This window comes from Rousettus aegyptiacus, unplaced genomic scaffold (genome assembly GCF_014176215.1).
Source record: "Rousettus aegyptiacus isolate mRouAeg1 unplaced genomic scaffold, mRouAeg1.p scaffold_m13_p_7, whole genome shotgun sequence".
In the NCBI taxonomy this organism is placed as follows: Eukaryota; Metazoa; Chordata; class Mammalia; order Chiroptera; family Pteropodidae; genus Rousettus; species Rousettus aegyptiacus.
In genome coordinates, this window is record NW_023416310.1 from 22,033,728 (window position 1) to 22,053,718 (window position 19,991).

Here is a 19,991-nt window from a genome sequence, read left to right on the forward strand (position 1 = left end):
CTAAAGCTTAATTGTATTAATGATAGGGATTGAGGAAGGGGATGAAACATAGTAAAGCTCCTTTCAATTTACTAGGCACAATTCATTCAACACTACTTAAAACCTTGGGAGATGATATTTCTTTGGGCTTTTCTTTCAGGAACATCTAGATAAAGCAATCCAATTTTTACCTGAAGAACCCTATTTGTATTACCTCAAGGGAAGATACTGTTATACTGTAAGTTGAGTGCTTTTATCTATTAATCTTATTTGAATATGCTATGATTGTATGATATATTTTCAGTGACTTATACATTCTTTTATTGTTTTACCTGGTATCTGCACCAGGGAAATAAAATCAATACATACTTTATGAGTTTATAATTTATATATTTTATAATTTATATGTTATATATAGAATATTATTTTATATATGTATGTGTTTTTTTCCTTTACCGCCTTTCTATTTCCCTTGAAGCAGCCGCACTATCTTCTTTCGTGCTGTCTCAAACATGTGCCCTGTGTTGGTACACTACTCTGTTTTGTGGGAGGACTTTTTTCATTCGTCAGAGTATATATTAAGTATAAATTATGTGATCACTAGCCAGAAGATTAATAAAACCTTCTCCTTGTCTTTAAGAAACTTAATTTCGAAAGGGGACATGAGACATATAAAAATAAATAAAGGCAGCTGGTAAGTCTAAGATCGAGAGTCTTAAATGACATTAGTTCACAGAAAATTAACAGAAGGTGAAAATATATCTTAAGAGATGCATGAAAAAATTACCATGAAGATAAATGCTCTTTTTGAATGAGAAAATTAGGGTAAGCAAAAGAGGAAGTTTTTTAATTGAGGCTTGAAGAAGATCTAGGAGTGAAGAGGGAAGTTTACTTTTATTGAACACCTGCTACATATCAGGTGTGGATTTTATGCTTTATATTTCTTATCGCAAATAATCTTTATAATAGCTCTATAAGCAGTTTTGATTACACTGCTCTTAAATATTAAGACTCTGGGTTTTCATGAAGGAGGAGACTCCCCTAAGGTTTAAAAATGATTGACCCAATCTCATGTGAGTCTGGAACTTGAATGTACATTATTTGTTCAGGCTTTGAAAACCCAGGAAGGAAATTTTAATTCAAAATGGAACTTGATCTTCATGTCATAAACAAATGGCAGACGCTAATGCTAATTCTTCCTGAGGGAATGTACCTTCACACAGGCCTTATAAAACTCTCTCTGTGTAGTCCAATAATGATGAGCTCACTGTCAAAAAATAATAGAATATATAAGATATAAGACATCAGGAATGACAAATCAACAGAAAAAAAAAACAGAAATAGGTTTAAAAGAACTTCAGATTTTGGGAACATTGAATATAGAATATTAAACAGCTATCTAGATGATGTGTTTTGTAAACATAAGGGGCAAAAATGGTTGAGGAACATGGAACTACAAAAAGACCAGGTAGATTTGAAAAAGATGTCCTGATCTCATCTGATCTTGGAAGCTAAGCAGGGTCGGGCCTGGTTAGTACTTGGATGGGAGACAACCTAGGAAGACCAGGTGCTGCAGGTGTAAAAAATAAAAAAGAAAGGACTGTAAGCTGACAAGATCTTTGCAATCTGTGAGGTCAACCAAGGGTTGTCTTACCTAAAAAAATAAAATAAAATAATTAAATAAATAAAATTAAAAACTAAAAAGATGAAACAGCTTTGATATAAAAAGCATATATTATTTGACTTTCACAAAGGCCAAGAACGTGTCCCCAGAGACATCAAGTTTGGTCCTTTTCTTTTATGTATGACCTGGGCATGTTTCTTTTTCTCATCTTGAATTTTTCCTCTATGAAGTAGGCATAATAATACCTACTTTGTATAGTTTTTATGAAGATTGCATAAAATAATGTAATTTTCTTGGCCCAGGGTCTAGCACATTAAGTGCGCTCAGTAAACGTTGATGTTAGCTGCTATTATTTGCTCTTATAACAGGTGAGCTCTTGTTCTCCACAACCTCAGAACATCTAGGGAGGTGGTGTGAGACCAGGAGTCATCTGTGAATCCACCATTGTTTCTTTCTAATGATAGCGTGCCTCTCACCTCATTCAGAATTCTGGCATGATTAACTAAGCAGTGGTTATCAACTTTGGTTAAAAATATCAATATGAGATGTCGCAAGGATATGGAGCAACAGGAATTCTTACATTGTCTTGGGAGCATAAATTGGCATAACTACCTTAGAAACAATTGGCTATTATCTTTTAAATTTGACTGCTTGCCTACTATGAGACCCACACTGGTGCCTACCCTAGAGAAACTCTTGCAGATTTGCCTCAAAAGGCATGTACAAGAATGCCTGAAGCATCCTTGTTCTTAAGAGCAAAAAAATAGAAAAGACCCAAAAGTCTATTGACAAAAGCTTGGATGAAAAATCACTGATGCAGATTTAAGTGATAGAATATTTTATAGCCATTAAAATGATTGAGCTTCAGTTCACTTATCAACCTGGGTGAAATCTTAAAACTATAATGTTCAGTAAAATAATAATAATAAGTCATAGAAGGAAATAAACAACATGGTATCATTTTTCTAATAAGCCACCTAGAAAACTAGAAGGTGAGATTGGGAAGAAAGGCACTTGATGGGGTTGAGGAGGACAACAGTACTCTTTTAAATGTTCATTTCTGAATCCTTTCACTCTTTTATGATAAACACCTAATGTTCATATTTGGGAAAAATGAAAACATTTTAAAACAAATCAAAAAGTAAATGGTCATATAAAATTTAATTTTGGCAGTTATTAGTTTAAAAAATTCTCCTGGACTGTAAATATGTATATTGGACCCTCACTCTACACTCCCTCTGCATTGAGGATACTCGGAGTAGGCAGGAAGAGAGCGATGTCAGGGTCTTATAGCTACTACGCTCTCGTGCAAAGAAATACTTGCAGTCATCACAGAATCATGAATCAGATAAACAAGCAAGATCAGCATTATTTCTCACCCACACCTCTTTTTATCTGATTGAACACAGATCTTCTTATCACGAGTATTTCAAATTAGTATCTTCATAAATTATAGTTTGTTAGAATTATGGAAAAGGAATACCATAAAGGTGATACCAATCATTTATATTATTAATGGCTATGTATTTATATTTTTATATATTATATGGGTAAACATATATACATATACATATCTATTTGGGGAGAAATTATTTATTCAAAAGGTGAACAACTTTCTAGAGTGATGTTGCTCTATATTTGCAGGTCTCGAAACTGAGCTGGATTGAGAAAAAAATGTCTGCTACTCTATTTGGAAAAATACCATCCTCAACTGTACAAGAAGCTTTGCAACATTTCCTTAAGGTATATTTTGCCTATCCATTATTTTAGTGTCAAACTGGCTGCTCACCACATTAGTCCTACTACTTGTCAAGGAAATCTTTCTCTTCTCCATGTGTAGATCTCTAATAGTTTGAATCCTGGTTTTAGCATGTTCTGTTTTAAGTTTCTCATAATGGGAGTTATGTTTAAATCTAAACAACTACTTAGAGCAGCTAGGTATGCTGTGGGTCCCAAATCCAAGAGCAACTCTCCAGGTCGTGTCCTGATTATTAGACTTGGTCTCAAATGCTCCTGATTAGCCTTACATAAAAACAGTTTCATCTTAAATAACTAAAAGATACCAAAAAAGGAGAGTTATTTTAAAAGCCATTCCATAAGCTGCAGAGAGTTCTATGAAACATACTTGGAACACCAGACCAAACCACTATTTTCATTGTGTCTTAAAATGTACAGTTGATAAATGTATAATCAATAAAATGTATAAGCTGATAAAACTCTCAACAGTAATATGTGTGTGTGTACACATGTAAACATGTAAAATGCTCCACATAACCAACTTCCTATTGGCCTACTCTGTTCACCTTTCTCTGGAACCAAATATAGAATCTTAGAAATACTAAGATATCTCCCCCACCTCTGCCACCTACAATTTTCAAATTTCTAACAATATAGACAAAATTAGGCTCTGAACTGTATTGTCCAACATACTGTACTCACTGATTTTTTTTTTTTTTTTGTCGTTGTAATTTAGGGATCAATTCTGTAGAACTGAGAGGGAATTTAGAGTTCATAAAGTCTAACATGGCAAATAGATTTTATCCCACTTTCCTTCTGTAAACTATGGCTAGAATGCTTTATGAAAAAAGCATTCTAGCCATAGTTTGCTGGGATCAACCACAAGCCCAGTGGAAAAGAGTGAGGAGAATAAAAGTACAAGAGCCATATATTTATTTTTTATTTACTATAATCTTTTTTGTTTTATAAAGAGGGAACCAAGACTTTAGGAACTTAATTTTTTCCAGTGTCACACAAAGGCGAATCGAAGGTATAAATGAAGTCTAAGTCCTTTTCTTCACTTTTTTTCTACCACTGAGAATTAGTTCTCCCATTTCAAATTTTATAAGAGTATAGATCATGGTATATTTAAGCCTAATGATTTATGAAAGGTGCTAAGTTAGTTAGCAAAACTGTCATTTGAATTTGAAACTCACTCCTTCATAGTATCAAAGTTATAATGGGGGTGGGTGGGCAGGTCTTCAGGACACTGCACAGATGTTCTTAAGGTGCTAACGTATCTAAAATATTACACAGGTAAAATCAAAAGTGGTAAGAGGCAAAAGAATGCAGCGGTAAAGGTTGCAAACGCTGCATCCGACCACCTGGCTAAATCCCAGTTCTGCCCCTTAGCAGCTAATTAACATTGGGCAAGTCACTTAACCTCTCTTTCTCAATTTAATCAATAACATGGAGATAAGAGTACCTGATTCATAGTGTTGTCATAAAGATTAAAAAAATTAATACAAGTGAATTACTTAAAGAGTGCCCAGTACCTATTAAGCGCTCAGTAAAAGCCCACAGAATTTTAACTTCATTAAAATGTAAACATCTTGGCAAACCGTCTTGGAGACCTCACCATTCACTCATGACTCAGATTCTTAGTGAAAATGTGTTCCATGGTGTTTGTCTAGAGAGTGAGAAGGTATTGGAAATGCTTCTTCCCATATCTACTGTAACAACTGAGGATCCTGAGGAGCCTAGAGTATTGAGGGCTAAGGCTATGGAAGAACTAGGAGATCTGGGAGGTGGAGGGGAGGGAAAGGAAACACTACAGACCTTGGATGCCACACCCTAGGAGTGTCTGCACCCACCCGGCCCCAACAGGAGGTCATGTTCTTGGAACCCAGACATAGGACTCCCACTGCCTACAGTGTCCCTCCAAAGAACATTCACAAAGGCCAAGAACGTGTCCCCAGAGACATCAAGTTTGGTCCTTTTCCTTTATGTATGACCTGGGCATGTTTCTTTTTCTCATCTTGAATTTTTCCTCTATGAAGTAGGCATAATAATACCTACTTTGTATAGTTTTTATGAAGATTGCATAAAATAATGTAATTTTCTTGGCCCAGGGTCTAGCACATTAAATGCGCTCAGTAAACGTTGATGTTAGCTGCTATTATTTGCTCTTATAACAGGTGAGCTCTTGTTCTCCACAACCTCAGAACATCTAGGGAGGTGGTGTGAGACCAGGAGTCATCTGTGAATCCACTATTGTTTTGTCTAATGATAGCGTGCCTCTCACCTCATCCAGAATTCTGGCATGATTACTAAGCAGTGGTTATCAGCCTTGGTTATACATTAGAATCATCGGGAGAGTTTTTAAAAATGCCAGCCCAGGCCATGAGTCAGACTAATTAATTCAAAATTTCTGAATATATTAAGTTAGGGTTTATATACAATAAAACAGCCCCATTTTAAGTGTGTAGTTCAGGGAAGTTTGAAAAAGTTATGTACTCATGTAACCACCATCATTTCAAAATATAGACCATTTCCATCACCCTAGAGAGTTATCTTTGCCTGTTGGCTGTCAAAGGAACCTTTGACAGCATCCACTGATCTGCTGCTTTCTGTCACAGTAGATTAGCTTTGCCTGTTCTAAAATTTTATATAAGTGGAATCATAACCCTCATACCTTTGTGTGTTTCTGGCTTCTTTTGCTCAGCATAGTGTTTTGAGATTCATTCATTTTATCGAGTGTATTAGTAGTTCTTTTCTATTGCTGGGTAATATTCTATTATATGGACATGTCACAATTTGCTTATACATTTACCTGTTGATGGATGTTTCAGTTATTTCTGTTCAAAGCTATTGTGAATAAAGGTTCTGTGAACATGTGGATGGGTGTGTATACTAGGTGACAGGTATGGCAATATTGGGGGCAGGCTGCCCTAATCTCACTCACTGTTTGCAATCATATGATCCCTGCATCTCCTTCAGTGGGTTCAACAGCTGCAGGGTTTTCTTCAGTGTCCTGATATGATGGAAGGCTGCTGCTTGAGGATATGAGATGTTTTAAAACAAAGCTAATTTATTCAACAGTGTTTATTAAGCACATGCCTAATACCAAATAGAATCAAATGTAGGGAACACAGAAATGAACAACACAGCCCTTGCCTCTAGGGAACTAGGACAGCCAAGACCAAGTAAACAAGTACACTATTTTTTGCCAGCTGTTATGATAAAGAGCATTCTACGAGCCTAGCTAGAAACTGCCCCTTAATTAGAACATTCTACTGAGTAATACAGTTCCTTCCTTGTTATTCAGCTAAGTCCTGTGTTCCTTTGGGCTTCATTTTCTTTCGACTATGAGAGAGAAAAGAGATGTTCTGATTTATAATCATTCTGGTAATTAAACATAGTGTTAAGGTATATATACAGAATTTAAATGCCAGTACTAAAGATATAAGAAGCTGCTTATTTACATATTTGGGGGAAAGTTATCCAGATAGAAGTTAGACAGAGTTTGAGGAAACTACTGGACATGGAAGAAGTTGCGATTAAACAAAGTTCAATCTATGCCCTTCTTACTAGAATGGCTCAAGAAATAAACTTAGTAATTGCAGAGCATTGAAATGGAAATAATTGAACAAGACAGGAGAACTGGAATCCATCAGCATCATGGATGGTTCTATGGGATGTTCAAGGCTCTGGCTGAGACTGAACTTGATAACTTCCTTCAATCTGTTGGTGACCTTGCTGTCTCACGAGCAGGTTCTAGACCAGATCCACACACTGTTTATCTACTCAGTCTTGAAGAGCTATACCCAGTCTGGCTCCCCAGCCCAAAGGATTTTTGTCCTCCTACTCTGAGGACCCTTCCTTTGGGATTCTTTAGAGAGTAAATGTCCTTTACAAGAGATTTGTTTGCTTAAGGTATTGGAGCACTCCTTGGGAGTGTTAGGTGTTGAATTCCCCTCAATTAGTATCCATCTTTAAAATGTGTATATCCTTTGACTTAGCAATTCACCTTCTAGGAATCTCTTCTACAGACATAATCACATATGTATGCAGCATATGGGAGCAAGTAAGTTCATTATGTAATAGTAAAAAATAAGAATAAATGTAAATATCTAATGCGGAATGCTTAATTTAGTTATGGTATATGCATAGTATAAAATATAGCTCTTAGGATTGAGATAGACATGTGTATGATAACTAGAAAATGTGTTTGTGCTATGTTGTGGGGAAAAAAGTTTGGGACCAATATATATAAAATGGTCTCATTTTAATTTTTTTCCCCCAAAACCAATTATCTTTTGTTTATTCATTTGGTTTGCCTATGCTTGGTAAAAGGTCTGGTGGGATGCACGTCAAACTTTCAGTAATCGTTACCCCTGGGGAATAAGATTGAAATGAAGAATAAAATTAGAGAAGCTTTTACTTTTTAAATTTAGCAATGTCTGGATTGCTTGTATCTTGTAAAACAAGCATCTTTTGTAATTTTTTAAAAACATTTTTCTTCTCTTGCGCTCTGCATTCCTCTGGGTTGGGGATGAGGTCAGGTTGGGAGCTTACTTACGTAGGACTTTACAACAGCAGAAGCTGGCTCAGATGCAAGACTGACAGGTTCTAAGAAAAGTGTTCGAGTAGCAATACTGTACACCTGAAAGAAGTCTTATTTACCAGAGATAAAGAAAAGGAACGGGAATAGAAGTAGAAGAGGAATGAAGTACTTTCATAATTCCCACTTACTAAACTCTGCAGGTAGGGCTGCTACTTAGACCAGTTAGTTGTTTCAAGGATCCATCTTTAAAAGTACTTGAGGTGATGAACTTCAGATATTATTCAACTCATGGAATGTGTTGAAATGATAAGAAATCAAAATCAAACATTAATGCCAGAAGGTGCTTGCCCTGGGATCCCAGTCATGCTCTCCTCTTATTTTCTAAATAGATTGTGAGATGTCTAGTCCTTTTCCAGGGAGAGTATATCACCAGTTGTTTTTGTTCTCGAAGGGAAAGGAGAGGAAGGATAATGCGGGGGAAGTGAGCAGATGGTTATACAAAGGAATCCCAAAACCTTAAAGTATCTCATTACTTCATAAGCTTTATGATCATAATAATAATTTCATTTTAGTAGATAAGCTCAAAAACTATCTTTCTACCTAAAGGATACTTGAACTGATAAAGTGACTCAGAAGTGACATAACCAACCTAAATTCTTAGGGCAATGTGGTAAATATTTGAGTTTTTGACATACTTCCTTTTCACTGGCTGTTGGTGATGTTATTTTAGTATCACCCTGTTAATTCTCTTTTCTGTTTTCTCTTAAAATCAGGTTGAAGAGCTACACCCTGGTTTTTCTAAGTCCAATTACATGTTCCTGGCCAAGGTAATAAAGACCGCTCCTTAAGATCACTTTGAATTCATTACATAAACATGTGGTTACTTTAATGTTGTTTGTTTTCCATTTCCAGTGTTATAGAGATCTTGAACAGGTAGATAAGGCTGCAAAGTTCTGTAATTTGGCAGTGTTGCTTCCTTGCGTTACCAAAGAGGTAAGTCCAAGCAGTGCCAACGAGTGCTGCTATTTTATCAGTACTGTTCCAACTTCAAGTATGAATATCTGGAGTTTTCTTCTAAAACATTTTGACTTGGATTTAATGTGTACTGTGAAATTTTTTTAATTGCTATAAGTAACCCTTCAGCAAGAGGCCTCTGTACCTTTAAGGGACATGCAAAATTGTGCGCTAGCACTTAAAACATCCTGATGCTTGTTAGGTAGGTGTTAGACAGCAGGTAACGGAACAAGCCACACTAGGAAGGACAGAGGTCAGCATAATTCTGGGGAGCTGGTGATTAAACTGTGATAGGCGGGAAACAAGCTAGACAGGTGCCCACCTTAGAACACAAGGAATGTCCATGGGGTTCCATCTGCAGTCCCCAGATCACAGGGCTGTGGCTAACCAAGGCCATGGAGAAGATTGAAAGTGTGTATTGACATTTTCTTGGTCTTTGAACACCTACCATTAATAGAAAAGAAACTATCACATTGTTAGTTTTACTTACTAATTTGAGATTCTGGATGTGCTCTAAGTTTTAGGAATCTCACAGAGTTAACAGCTCAGTCAGTGTTCCTGTGAGCCATTTACTAGTATCATGGAAACAAAAAGAAATAGATAAATGTTGTCCTGCTCTCTTCTCATGCCACCAACCATTATCCTCATCTGAATTACAACGGAAAGAAAATGCCTCAGAAATAGGCACTCCTCCTCATCTCTTTTGGAGCGATACAGGCCCCGACGTTTGTCAGACTCTGGAATATAAACATGTAAGACATGCCCGTTGCCCTCTTGGGGCTTATACCCTGGGCCTTATAACATGAGGCCCATACCCAGATAACTCAGCTTAGGGAGAAGGCATGGAGTGCTAAGAGAGGTACCAGTAATTGGTTATAGAAATACTGAAAAGGGAGAAATCATTTTCACCTAGAGGAGATTACATAGCATTAGAAATGGTCTTTGAAAGGTGTGGATGACATGGAGGCGTGGGCGAAGCACATCACAGGTCATGAACAAAGGCACAGAGGTGCAAAAGCAAAGATTTGTTTCAGGAGTGTTCAGGGCACTCCTGAGAATAAGGCCGAAAAGGGGAAGTAAAACAAGGGTTCAGGGGTGCCTGTGGGGGTAAACACAGCTGATCAGGCTCCACTGGGCCTCTTCAGCAACCACCTGTGCAAGGCCTTGGGCTACTTATATGTTCGAGATCCTACAGGGTTGGTTGTCCTTCTAACTTGAATCTCCAGTTGGCTCCGTTGGTTAATAGTTAGTGCCAAACAGCAATCTCAGTAGCAGCACTCTTTCTCCAGAAGACAATTTGTGTAATTTTTTCAGCAAAAAATAGATTTTTGTCCTGCCGATTGCTTGCTCTGTGTTGGTGATTGGGATCCTACTGTCTTTTATGTATCTTCTGAATGATGTCAGTTTGGGTTACATGCAGTTTAAAGATGAGTGCCTATGCATTCTTACTAGAGTACAGTATGATAGTGAGGTATGATACCTTGTTTGACAAGCAAACGTTTATGCATGAAATATTGATCTCTCATAGGAAAACTGTGAGATACTGATGATCCTCAGGGTTTGATTTCTGGTACCTGAGCCTCTTGTCTCCCTCCTACCTCCCAAACCTATCTCTGTGGCTTCAAATGCCATCTGTCTACTAGGGATGGTCAAATTTTTAGCTCTAGACCTCTCTTCTGAGTGCTAGACCTGATTATCTATGTGCTACTTGACATCTCTACTTGACATCTCAAACTTAACTTGTCATCAGGCCTTTGGACCTCCCCTTCCTCCATCTTCTCCTCTTAGTAAATGGCATCCCCATCTACTCAGTCGGGAAAACAGAATCGTCCTTGATACCTTCCTGGCATTGTAGTCACTTGTGAGCACATCTTCTGTCCCTGTGAGGGAGCTCATCACACAGCACGGGACACTGGGACTATCAGCCTTCAAGCTCTAGTGCATAGAGTCGTGCATGTAAGCAGCTTTACATTCCCAGAACTTGAAGCTACAGTATTTTATCATTCATATAGACTTTTCTTGACCCTAGGAAGGTTATCTCAGGTCCTGAGAAACATTCCTCTTTTTAAATAAAAGAAATTCCTTTGTCTAAGGTAGTGTGAGAATGATTGCTAAATGAAATAATGACTATACTGGAAGCCTGAAAGGTGGACTAGCTGATTAACTCTGAGTTCTTCATTTTGTTTCAAAGAATGCATAGATACTCTAGATTCATTTGTCACATTTTCTCACAAAAAAAGACTGAATAGTTTTACTACGAGTTGATCAGACAGTACAATCAAATCAGTATATTAATGTTCATTATTAAAACTATTGAAAACCTTCCAGTTTTTTTTTTTAAATCTAGCTTGAAGCTACTTCCAAATATCTACTTTGTCCAGTTTTCTTCACCTGTTTATTTTAAATTTGTTACATTATTTACATTTTTTGAATAGGTGCTCAGTAAATGTTAAATGCAAAAATGCATAGGGATGTGCTACCATCTGAATTTGTTGCCACTCTTCCTAACTTCCACACTTGTTTTAAAGGAATAGTAGTACATGTGGGATCCTTTAAAACACATTACATGATTTTTAATCTTAACTATAAACTTCCTGATAAAGTTGATAATGACATGTATTTGCCTGTCTAGATCTTACAACTAAGTTTATTTCATAGTAGCTAGAGTATCAGGATGAATGTGTGAATTTTCATTGCGTATTTGTGTTTTCTTTACAGGATAAAGATGCACAAAAAGAGGTGACAAAAATAAGCAGTTCTTTGAAGAGGTAAATAAAAGAACTTACTCTTCAACAAATCAGATGTGGTCTCCTAAAATTCAAACTGATCAAAGTTGCGTTATTTTATTATCCTTTTTTTTCTTTTTTGATGTAAGGGTAATATGCTCAGATATGAAGGTAAAACCACATTTCTGCAGACTGTATTCACTAGTAGCACTACAAAACAAATCATGTTATTTGGAAAAATCTATTTCCTATAATGTCAGTACAAAATATCTTTCTTCGAACACGTATGCTTTATATTTTTCCTATCAATAAACTATAGTCTTCAGACTATTTCTTTAAATATTTCTTTAAGTAAAATATTTAAATCAAGCCAGTAAAATGAACTCTAATGAGTGTTTTATTGTTGCTCTCAATGGAGACTTTACAAAACAAAATAACTTCATTAATGGATGAAAATGGAAAAAAAAAATGGTCAAAGGACATGAACAAGTTGTTGGTAAAAGAGAAAAACAAAAGAGGAAATATATTGTAACTAGTAATCAGAAATGTAAATAAAATTACAATAAGATACTGTTTTACCAGGAAATGAGCAAGGATTTGTTTTTTTCTTTCAAGAAACATTCAGTGTTGGTATTGCCATGAGATGGAACATTCTCATATACTGCTGGTGGGAGGTCATTTTGGCATAAACATTTGGTAAAATATATTCAGTCTTAAAAATGTATTAACTCTTTAATCTTGTTATTCCATTTCACAGAAATAATCCTAAAGAGAAAAAGTACAACTATTTATATGTAAATATTCATAACAACACTATTACAGCAAAACACTATGTTCCACTCATGAGGACAGTGATCTTCTAACCAAGCTAAATCAGTTTTGTCTCTTTGTTTGAAATGCATTTTATTTCCTTTGTGTTCTTCAGTCCTAAGTGCACTCAGCAATTATAATTAATCGAATATTTATTGAGCTAATATTATGGAATTATCTGAGGGCTGATCCAAGTTTGTGAGGGCTTAAGCTCCTACAATTTGGAGAATCATTAAGAAAAAGAATATAAAATTCAAAATACAAAATTAGCTATGAAATGGCTTTACATAGAATGAAAAAGACATCACAACAAATTATAAAATGTAAAAAGCTGAAAAATGCCACAGATATTACAAAATTTGGAAAAATAATCTAGCGTTGTTTATGACTGTGTGGCACACTTCTAGGGTGCTCTGCCCCTACATTTTGCCACACACTGTTTGTTCACTTTGTCATATGGCTTTAATTTTTTAAACATCATTTTCTGTAGAGACCATAGAGGATAGACAAATCGATCTTTCCTCTAGCATGATTGATTGGCATTTAGTTTTTATTACCGGTGGTTTAGGAAAGCTCCTCTCGACCTCACTTCTTGTTAGCAGCGTATGCGGTGACTGAGCCCCGGAAGAACCTCAGCCTTTTGAGCATGTTTCGAGCTAAGCCCTGCTGGGTCATAGTGAGCCCTGAGCAGGGAACCAAACAGCACCTTGTTCATGTCCTTCTCCTTGGGGTTGATGTCAGGGTCTGGATCTTGATGCAGGCCCCAGAAGTGAGCTGTCACTGGGCCCAGCGCATACGAAGGTTGGAAGCCCTCCGCTGACTGTACCACTACAGATCCCACCATAGGGTGTATAGGGGGCCGTCAAGCTGGGTAGCTCTCCAAGCCTTCTTCCTGGGGCTAAGGATGCTTTTATGAGGGAAGGGGACAGGAAGCAGGAGGCAGGTGGGCACAAACCCATGCAAGTGAGGTTCCCTGAGTAAGAGCAGACTGAAACTGATCCCTCTCTATTTCTTCCAACTACCACAGCATAGGCCAAAGTCTTCAACAGGGCTTTCAAGATACCCCCTGCTCTCATGCTCTCACCCAGGCTGTCTTTCCAGAGGAGTTCCAACCATCCCTTCCAACACACGCACGAGCGCACACACACGCACATATGCGGTCTGCGTCCCTGACAGACTGGATTGGTTGTTTCTTAAAGCCTGCCTGGGGTTCTTCTGCCCTCTGGCTTGGGTTTTCTTGTGCTGGGGAGCTACCTTCCCTCCCAGGCACCTGTTTGTAGAAATCTTTCTCCCCACTCTACTCCTGCCTTGAATTCTGCATAAAACCTTCCTGACCCACCATGACTAGATGTGCTCTCTCCCTCCTCAAAACTGCAGGCACTTTTTTGTGTCCTGTTTTAGCCCGATCAACCTTCGGATCTTTAGATCTTCAGCAAGATGAAGCCAGGGGCCATCTATTACCTCCATATCTCCTGTCTAGCAGTATGTGCTCAAATAACCTGTTCAACTAAGTAAAACCACTCAAGAGCACTTCACATATTCCTTGGGTTCCTAAGAGAAAATTTCTACCCTCAGATGTGATATGACAGGAAATGGAGAAACCTAGCAGATCAGGGACCAGGAAGGAGGCAGTAAGTCTGAGGCAATGCAAGACCGCCCCTTAGATTTCAAATTTATGGCATTCTCTTTCTACCCTAAAAACAGTACAGAACTGTGTAGATTCTATCCCTCCCCATCCCCCTACTCCCCCACCCCCACTTCAGCCTTCATTGAATGAGATATAGTCCACATAGTAGGGTTAGTCATTGTGGCATTTCTGTGACCCCATTGTTCTTTTTTTTTTTCTCTTTGAAATTTTAATTTTTACTCCATTTCTAGGCTTTAGTTTCCAGTCTATTGTTTTAGCAATTAAGGAATTCCTGAATACTCCAGCGTGAAACTTAAAACTGTTTAGAACAGTCACAGAGGACCAGTCCTGACAACCTGGCAAGTGTGAGTGTTGCTCTTAGAGGATGCTTAACCCCTGTGCTCATTGCTAACAGATTGGAAAAGAGAAAGATGACAGATGATTTTTGTTGTTTTTGAAATCTGGTCCTCCAACATATACATACACTAATAACACATACTATGCTTCTAACATTTAAAAAAAATTTTCTTTTAAATGCAAAATAGACCCCATTTTATATTCATATTAAACTTCTAATTTTTCAGTGTTATCACATCAGATGTTGCAGTGAAAGCTTTTCAGTTGCTGAGATAGGTTAGGAAAGTGAGGCCATCCTCGTTTAATGGGGGAGGAAACTGGAACAAAGATTAGGTTTGCTGGAGGTCACACGCCTAGTTAGTGAGGGAGCAGGGTCCAGAACCAGTCACCCTGACTCAGTGCAGGCCCACAGGGCAAGCAAAGAAATTATGTCGGAACCCTATGAGCAGTCTTAAACCATTTAAGAGTTAATGACCTTAGGAACCAACTCTTTTGTTTCCTTTTCTTTTGTTTCCATTTACCTAAAAAGTGCTTAAGGCAGCTAAAAAAGATAGATTTCTGAAAACAAAGAAAGACTTCTTGAAATGTGTATAATTGTTACCTCAACCAGCAACATACTAGTCTCTCCCACAGCAGGGGAAATGGTTCGTTAGAAGGGAAAACAGTAATTTAAGATGGGCTTTGGCTAGGGAGCTTAGTGTCCGTGCAACATACATTCATGGGAATCGCCTGGGAAGGTGCCTTTTTCTGCTTCGGGAATGTTTTACTTCCATCTGGTTGTGGTAATTTCCCCCAAAGTTGTTGCTCATAGTCATACTTTGTTTCCCTTTTCATTTTGGTATAATTATGTGAATTTTCACTGTTCCATAACTATAATTAAGTTTCAAAACATACTTAGTTGAGATTATGATCTATCTCACAGTTGCAAATACCAGCCCCACCTCCCCCGCACCCCAACCACCAACACCACCCCAATCAGAACTATTCTGTTTGGCTCACTGAGTTGGACACAGAAGTTTAGGGGTGAGGGGAAATTTTTGGATTTTCCCAAACTCAGCTATGTATTAATAACACCGGATTTCTTTACAAAGAGGGCGGCAGCTTGCTGGGGCTGTGGAAGTAATAGCTGCACATCTCCTCCTGACCTCCGACCCTGGCCTCAGGCAGGACATGTTCTCAAAGCAGAGACACTCCTCGGGATGTGCAGGGCCCATGAGGAATGCTCTTCTGGACACAATTAGATTCCAACTTAAGTCTCTCGTTCAAGGGCGGAGCCAGTGAATTGAGTCAGGTCTCAAAAGAACCATCAGACTAAGCAGATTGTACATCACAGCTGCCAGCCTCCGACTTGGTCTCAATTCTCTTACAGCATTTTAGCAGATTTGGGGGATGAGCTGCTCACTGTTCCATCACCCACAAGGCACTCTCTCAAAAGCAAGGGCTCTCTCTTACTGTTTTACTTGTCCCTAAAGCCCATTCATTAGGAAGGGTTCCTCCTTTTCTAATTTTTGCTTCAGTTTTATTACGATATAAATTACACGCAACAAAATGCATCCATTTTCAGTGTACAGTTTTGTGAGTTTAAACAAATTTATACAGTAGTATAACACCTACCACAGTCAAGACATAAATATGTGCATCACTCCAGAAAGTTCTCTTGTGTCCCTTCCCACTCAATCTCCCACCTGCACTCCAGTGTCAGGCAACCATAGATCTACTTTCTGTCACTGTAGTTTATTTTTTAGAACACCATATAAATGGAATCATTCTTTCACTGAGCACATTTTTGTTATGTTATTGGATCTATCAATGTGCATTCCATTTTGTTGCTAGGTAGCATCTCACAGATTGAATATATTATAGATTGTTTATCAATTCACCTGGTTTGGGTTGTTTATAGTTTGGGGTTATTATGAATTAAGCTGATCTGAACATTTATATATATGTCTTTCTGAGGACATGGAAAGGGACAGTAAACACTTAGATGTGGAATTGTTGTGTCGTTTGGTCTAAGTGTATATTAGCTTTACAAGAAACTGCCCTTTTGCTTTGCAGATGGTTGTACCGTTTTGCATTCCCACCAGGTGTTCCGCAGCCACACCAACACTTAGCATTGTCAGTCCCAGTCTTTCATTTTAGCCATTCTAATGGACGTATTTGTGGTTTTAATTTGCACATCCCTGACTAGAGATTTGAGCACCTTTTGATGTGCTCGTGGAGTACTCCTTCCATGATACAGTTGCTCCAAATAGCTCAGAAACCCTACATTTTATAATTCTACAGCCTAAAGAATCCTTGTCAGTTACTGGTCAGTCCTTTTTCTTTCTTGACTTAACACTAGCAGTGTATAAAAAAAGCTGACAAAAACTCTGGTTTCCCTCCCCTCCCATGGTGAGATCATCCAAACAGACCTTCTGAAATCTCCTGCATTGAAAATTGAGCAGGAATCTTGAGCCTGTGGCACTGGATCATTGCTGGGAGAAGGGCGATATCAATCATATGTTCCTCTTCCTCCCTTGCTCTGCCATACTTAAAGGAACCGCTATCGACACAATCCCCACAACCTGTCATGAGTTTTCTGACTTCTCATAACATTATCCATGCTTCTAATTTTGTATTCAATTCTATATTTCTTTAAATTGTTATCTACTCCACATGCACATGCATTCATCCTTTAAATAGATTCAAGACACTGCATCTTATCTTGCTTCTGTGTTTCCATGGTGTTCAATAAATATTTTTAAAGTTGAATTAAATTTGCAATCTTACACAGTAGGAGAGAGAGAGAGGGAACAGAGGGAGAGACAGAAAGACAGACAGACAGACAGAGACCAAGATTGAATTTTCAGTCTAGATGTGAACCCAAACTTTTCATCTCCAAGACTTTATGAGACCCAGCCCCCCACTCCCTACTCTTGCGGAAAATGTAAAACAAACCGTAGTTAGCCTGGAAATTATCTTTATGGAATAAATCAACATACTGTTTTGAGTTTTTGCACTGCATGTATTAATTTTAAAAGAATACATGTCTTGGTTCAGTAAAATTTGCAGAAAACCAGATATCCCATAAAAAGAATTTGTTGGTTGAGATGTTTATCCCTCCAGCTACCTTTTCCTTTTTAATGACTACAAAGAACACTGGTGTTTCTTTACTTTTCAAAATCATCTACTCAGAAAGACTTCTCTGGCAGTGGCCCTGATGAGAAATCCCACTGTGCTGAAGCCACGGGTGTTTATGAGGTTTGGATTCTTCCCACCCTTTGACTGGTCTGCCCATAGGTATGTCCACTCCTACCCTGCCTCTCCCAGAAAGTATATCTTTCAGCCAAGACACTCTACTTGTGCAAGGTATGATCCAGAGAGGCCAGCCCCAGGCCACACCGGCTCACCTTCAATCCCTGCCTCCATCATATTGTGGTGCCTCTTCGATGGTGGGTTGGGAGGTTGGGGGGCCCAGAATATTGCTGCTTCACTAAAACTGTCTGATGTAGAGGAAGACATTCAGAGGGCCACAAAAATCAGACTTTTGCAGAGGAGAACTAAGGCCTTCCAAAGACTCATCCTCAGTTAACCAATCTTATTGATAAGGTAACCAGTATCCATAATGATGATCCTAAGGCATTTGAGATTCTGAAGTGCTTTCTACACTAAAAGGGAAAAATTAAAGAAGTATATGATAAACATTAATATTTTAATGTAAGTAATTTTATTATAGTCTTCTAAACTCATTGGTCTCCAAAATTCTTTATTGCATTTTTGAATCAGTTATAAAAATTGACATCTCTCAATATATTTAATTAATTTAGTTATAAATTATACATATTAGTATTCTAATAAAATGTTCATGATAAAAGCATATACACATATAGAACATTTTAAAGGGCAAGATTACCTTCTTTCTTGACCAAGAAGAAATTCTTAGCAAAATAGAAATAAAGGCACACTTTTTAATGTGTTCAAAGATATATATCAAAGCCCATTATGCTTATTAATACAGAATTTATAAGCATTGTACCGAAGTCAGGCACAGGGCAAGGAAGACATTATCACTATTATTTACTGTTGCTCTGGTAGTAGTAGCTCTAATTAGACAAGTAAATCAGATTATAACATTTGAAAGTAAAATATATTTGAAAGTAATGGAATATAATAAATGTCATTACTTACATAGACAAATAACATGCATGAAAAACCTAACAGAATTAACTTCAAAACTATTGTGAACAGTAAGAGAATTTAATGAGGTAATGCAGAGAAATATTAATGTGTAGAAATCAAAGCCCATCACAGTTACTAATAACAGCCAATTAGAAGATGTGATAGAAGGTAATACCCCTTTCACCATACCACATAACAGAATCAAATATCTGGGAATATCTGGGAATAAACCTAAGAATCGTGCCTGATAGGTAAGCATTAATCTAAGGACCCCAAGGGTTTAAACAAATAGACATTATATTTTGCATAAGAAGCCAGACAGCAAGCATCCTAAGTTATCAAAGATTTCTCAGTCTATAAATTTAGTGCAATTCTAATTAAGATACCAATGCAATTATTTTTGTATTCTAATATTCAAATAGGAAAACCAACAGCAAAAGTATTTGTGGAAATTCTGAAAAAGTTGAGTAAGGAAGAGAAACCATACCTACCAGATATGAAAAAAGTGTATTATAAGTTTATAATAATTAAAGCAGTGTTGTGAATAGATGAACAGATCAGTGAAACCGAATAGAAAAGCCATAAATACACCCAAATATACATCAAATTTAATATAATGGGTAAAGGTGGCATGTAAAATGGATCATTCAATAAATGAGCCTTCTTCAATAAATGGAAGAAAAGGGAGGTGGGAAAGGTGGGAGAAACTGTAAAATTAAGCAACGAGTTTAGATCTAGTTTAACCAGCAGGAGGCAGCAGCACCCTGAGATCCATCCTCCCATTGGACCGTGTTGGTCGCAGATCCACGCGGAGTCGCTGAACCGGTTGGTGTATTTTGAGTGTGCACAACTTTGTCTGGAGCTGTACACAGTAACTGCTCAATAAAGGTCCATAGGCTGTTTAGTCTTGAATACCACAGCAGGGGAAGGTATGCCAACCAGGAAGGAAATCAAAGCTCAGAATTAAAGAGGACAAGTAGAAAAAGAGGAAAAGGGAGAGAGAGAATAGCCTAGGTGGGCACACACCCAGGGGACTCTTGTTGATGGGCCCCACTTGGAGATAAAGAAGTACCTCTGATAGAGAACTGCGGAGATCTCATCACAGAGAGATCTGATGTGTCATCTGGGAACATCCATCATCTGCAAGCCATCCACACTGGGAGCCAAGAGGCATGGCTCTGTGTCATCTTGAACAAGTGGAGACACTTCTTCCTGCTGTGTCCAGTTCATAGGGTTCACATAAGGATGTGATGTGACAAATGCAAGTACACTTGGACTACGACTAGAGGTAATTGTTCATTTTAAGGTGAGCCTTGCCTGTAACATGACAACTCTCTGTTAATCGCCTTTTATTTCCAAACAAGCCATGGTTACATGGACTATACAGATCAGTAAGAATCCAGATACCTCCCC

The 19,991-nt window shown here is 37.8% G+C and overlaps 1 protein-coding gene across 3 annotated transcripts in view; it reads left to right on the plus strand.

Moving 5' to 3' along the window:
* RMDN2 (regulator of microtubule dynamics 2) overlaps positions 1 to 12,009 on the plus strand; it is a 45,279-nt gene extending 33,270 nt beyond the window's left edge. For all 3 annotated transcript variants that reach the window (XM_036224690.1, XM_036224688.1, XM_036224689.1), the window contains 5 exons: positions 140 to 217; positions 3,248 to 3,346; positions 8,660 to 8,713; positions 8,799 to 8,879; positions 11,619 to 12,009. In XM_036224690.1, the coding sequence (XP_036080583.1) occupies positions 140 to 217; positions 3,248 to 3,346; positions 8,660 to 8,713; positions 8,799 to 8,879; positions 11,619 to 11,672 (366 nt within the window). In that variant the 3' untranslated portion in view covers positions 11,673 to 12,009. The remainder of the gene's footprint in view (positions 1 to 139; positions 218 to 3,247; positions 3,347 to 8,659; positions 8,714 to 8,798; positions 8,880 to 11,618) is intronic.
* Positions 12,010 to 19,991: the final 7,982 nt, after the last annotated feature.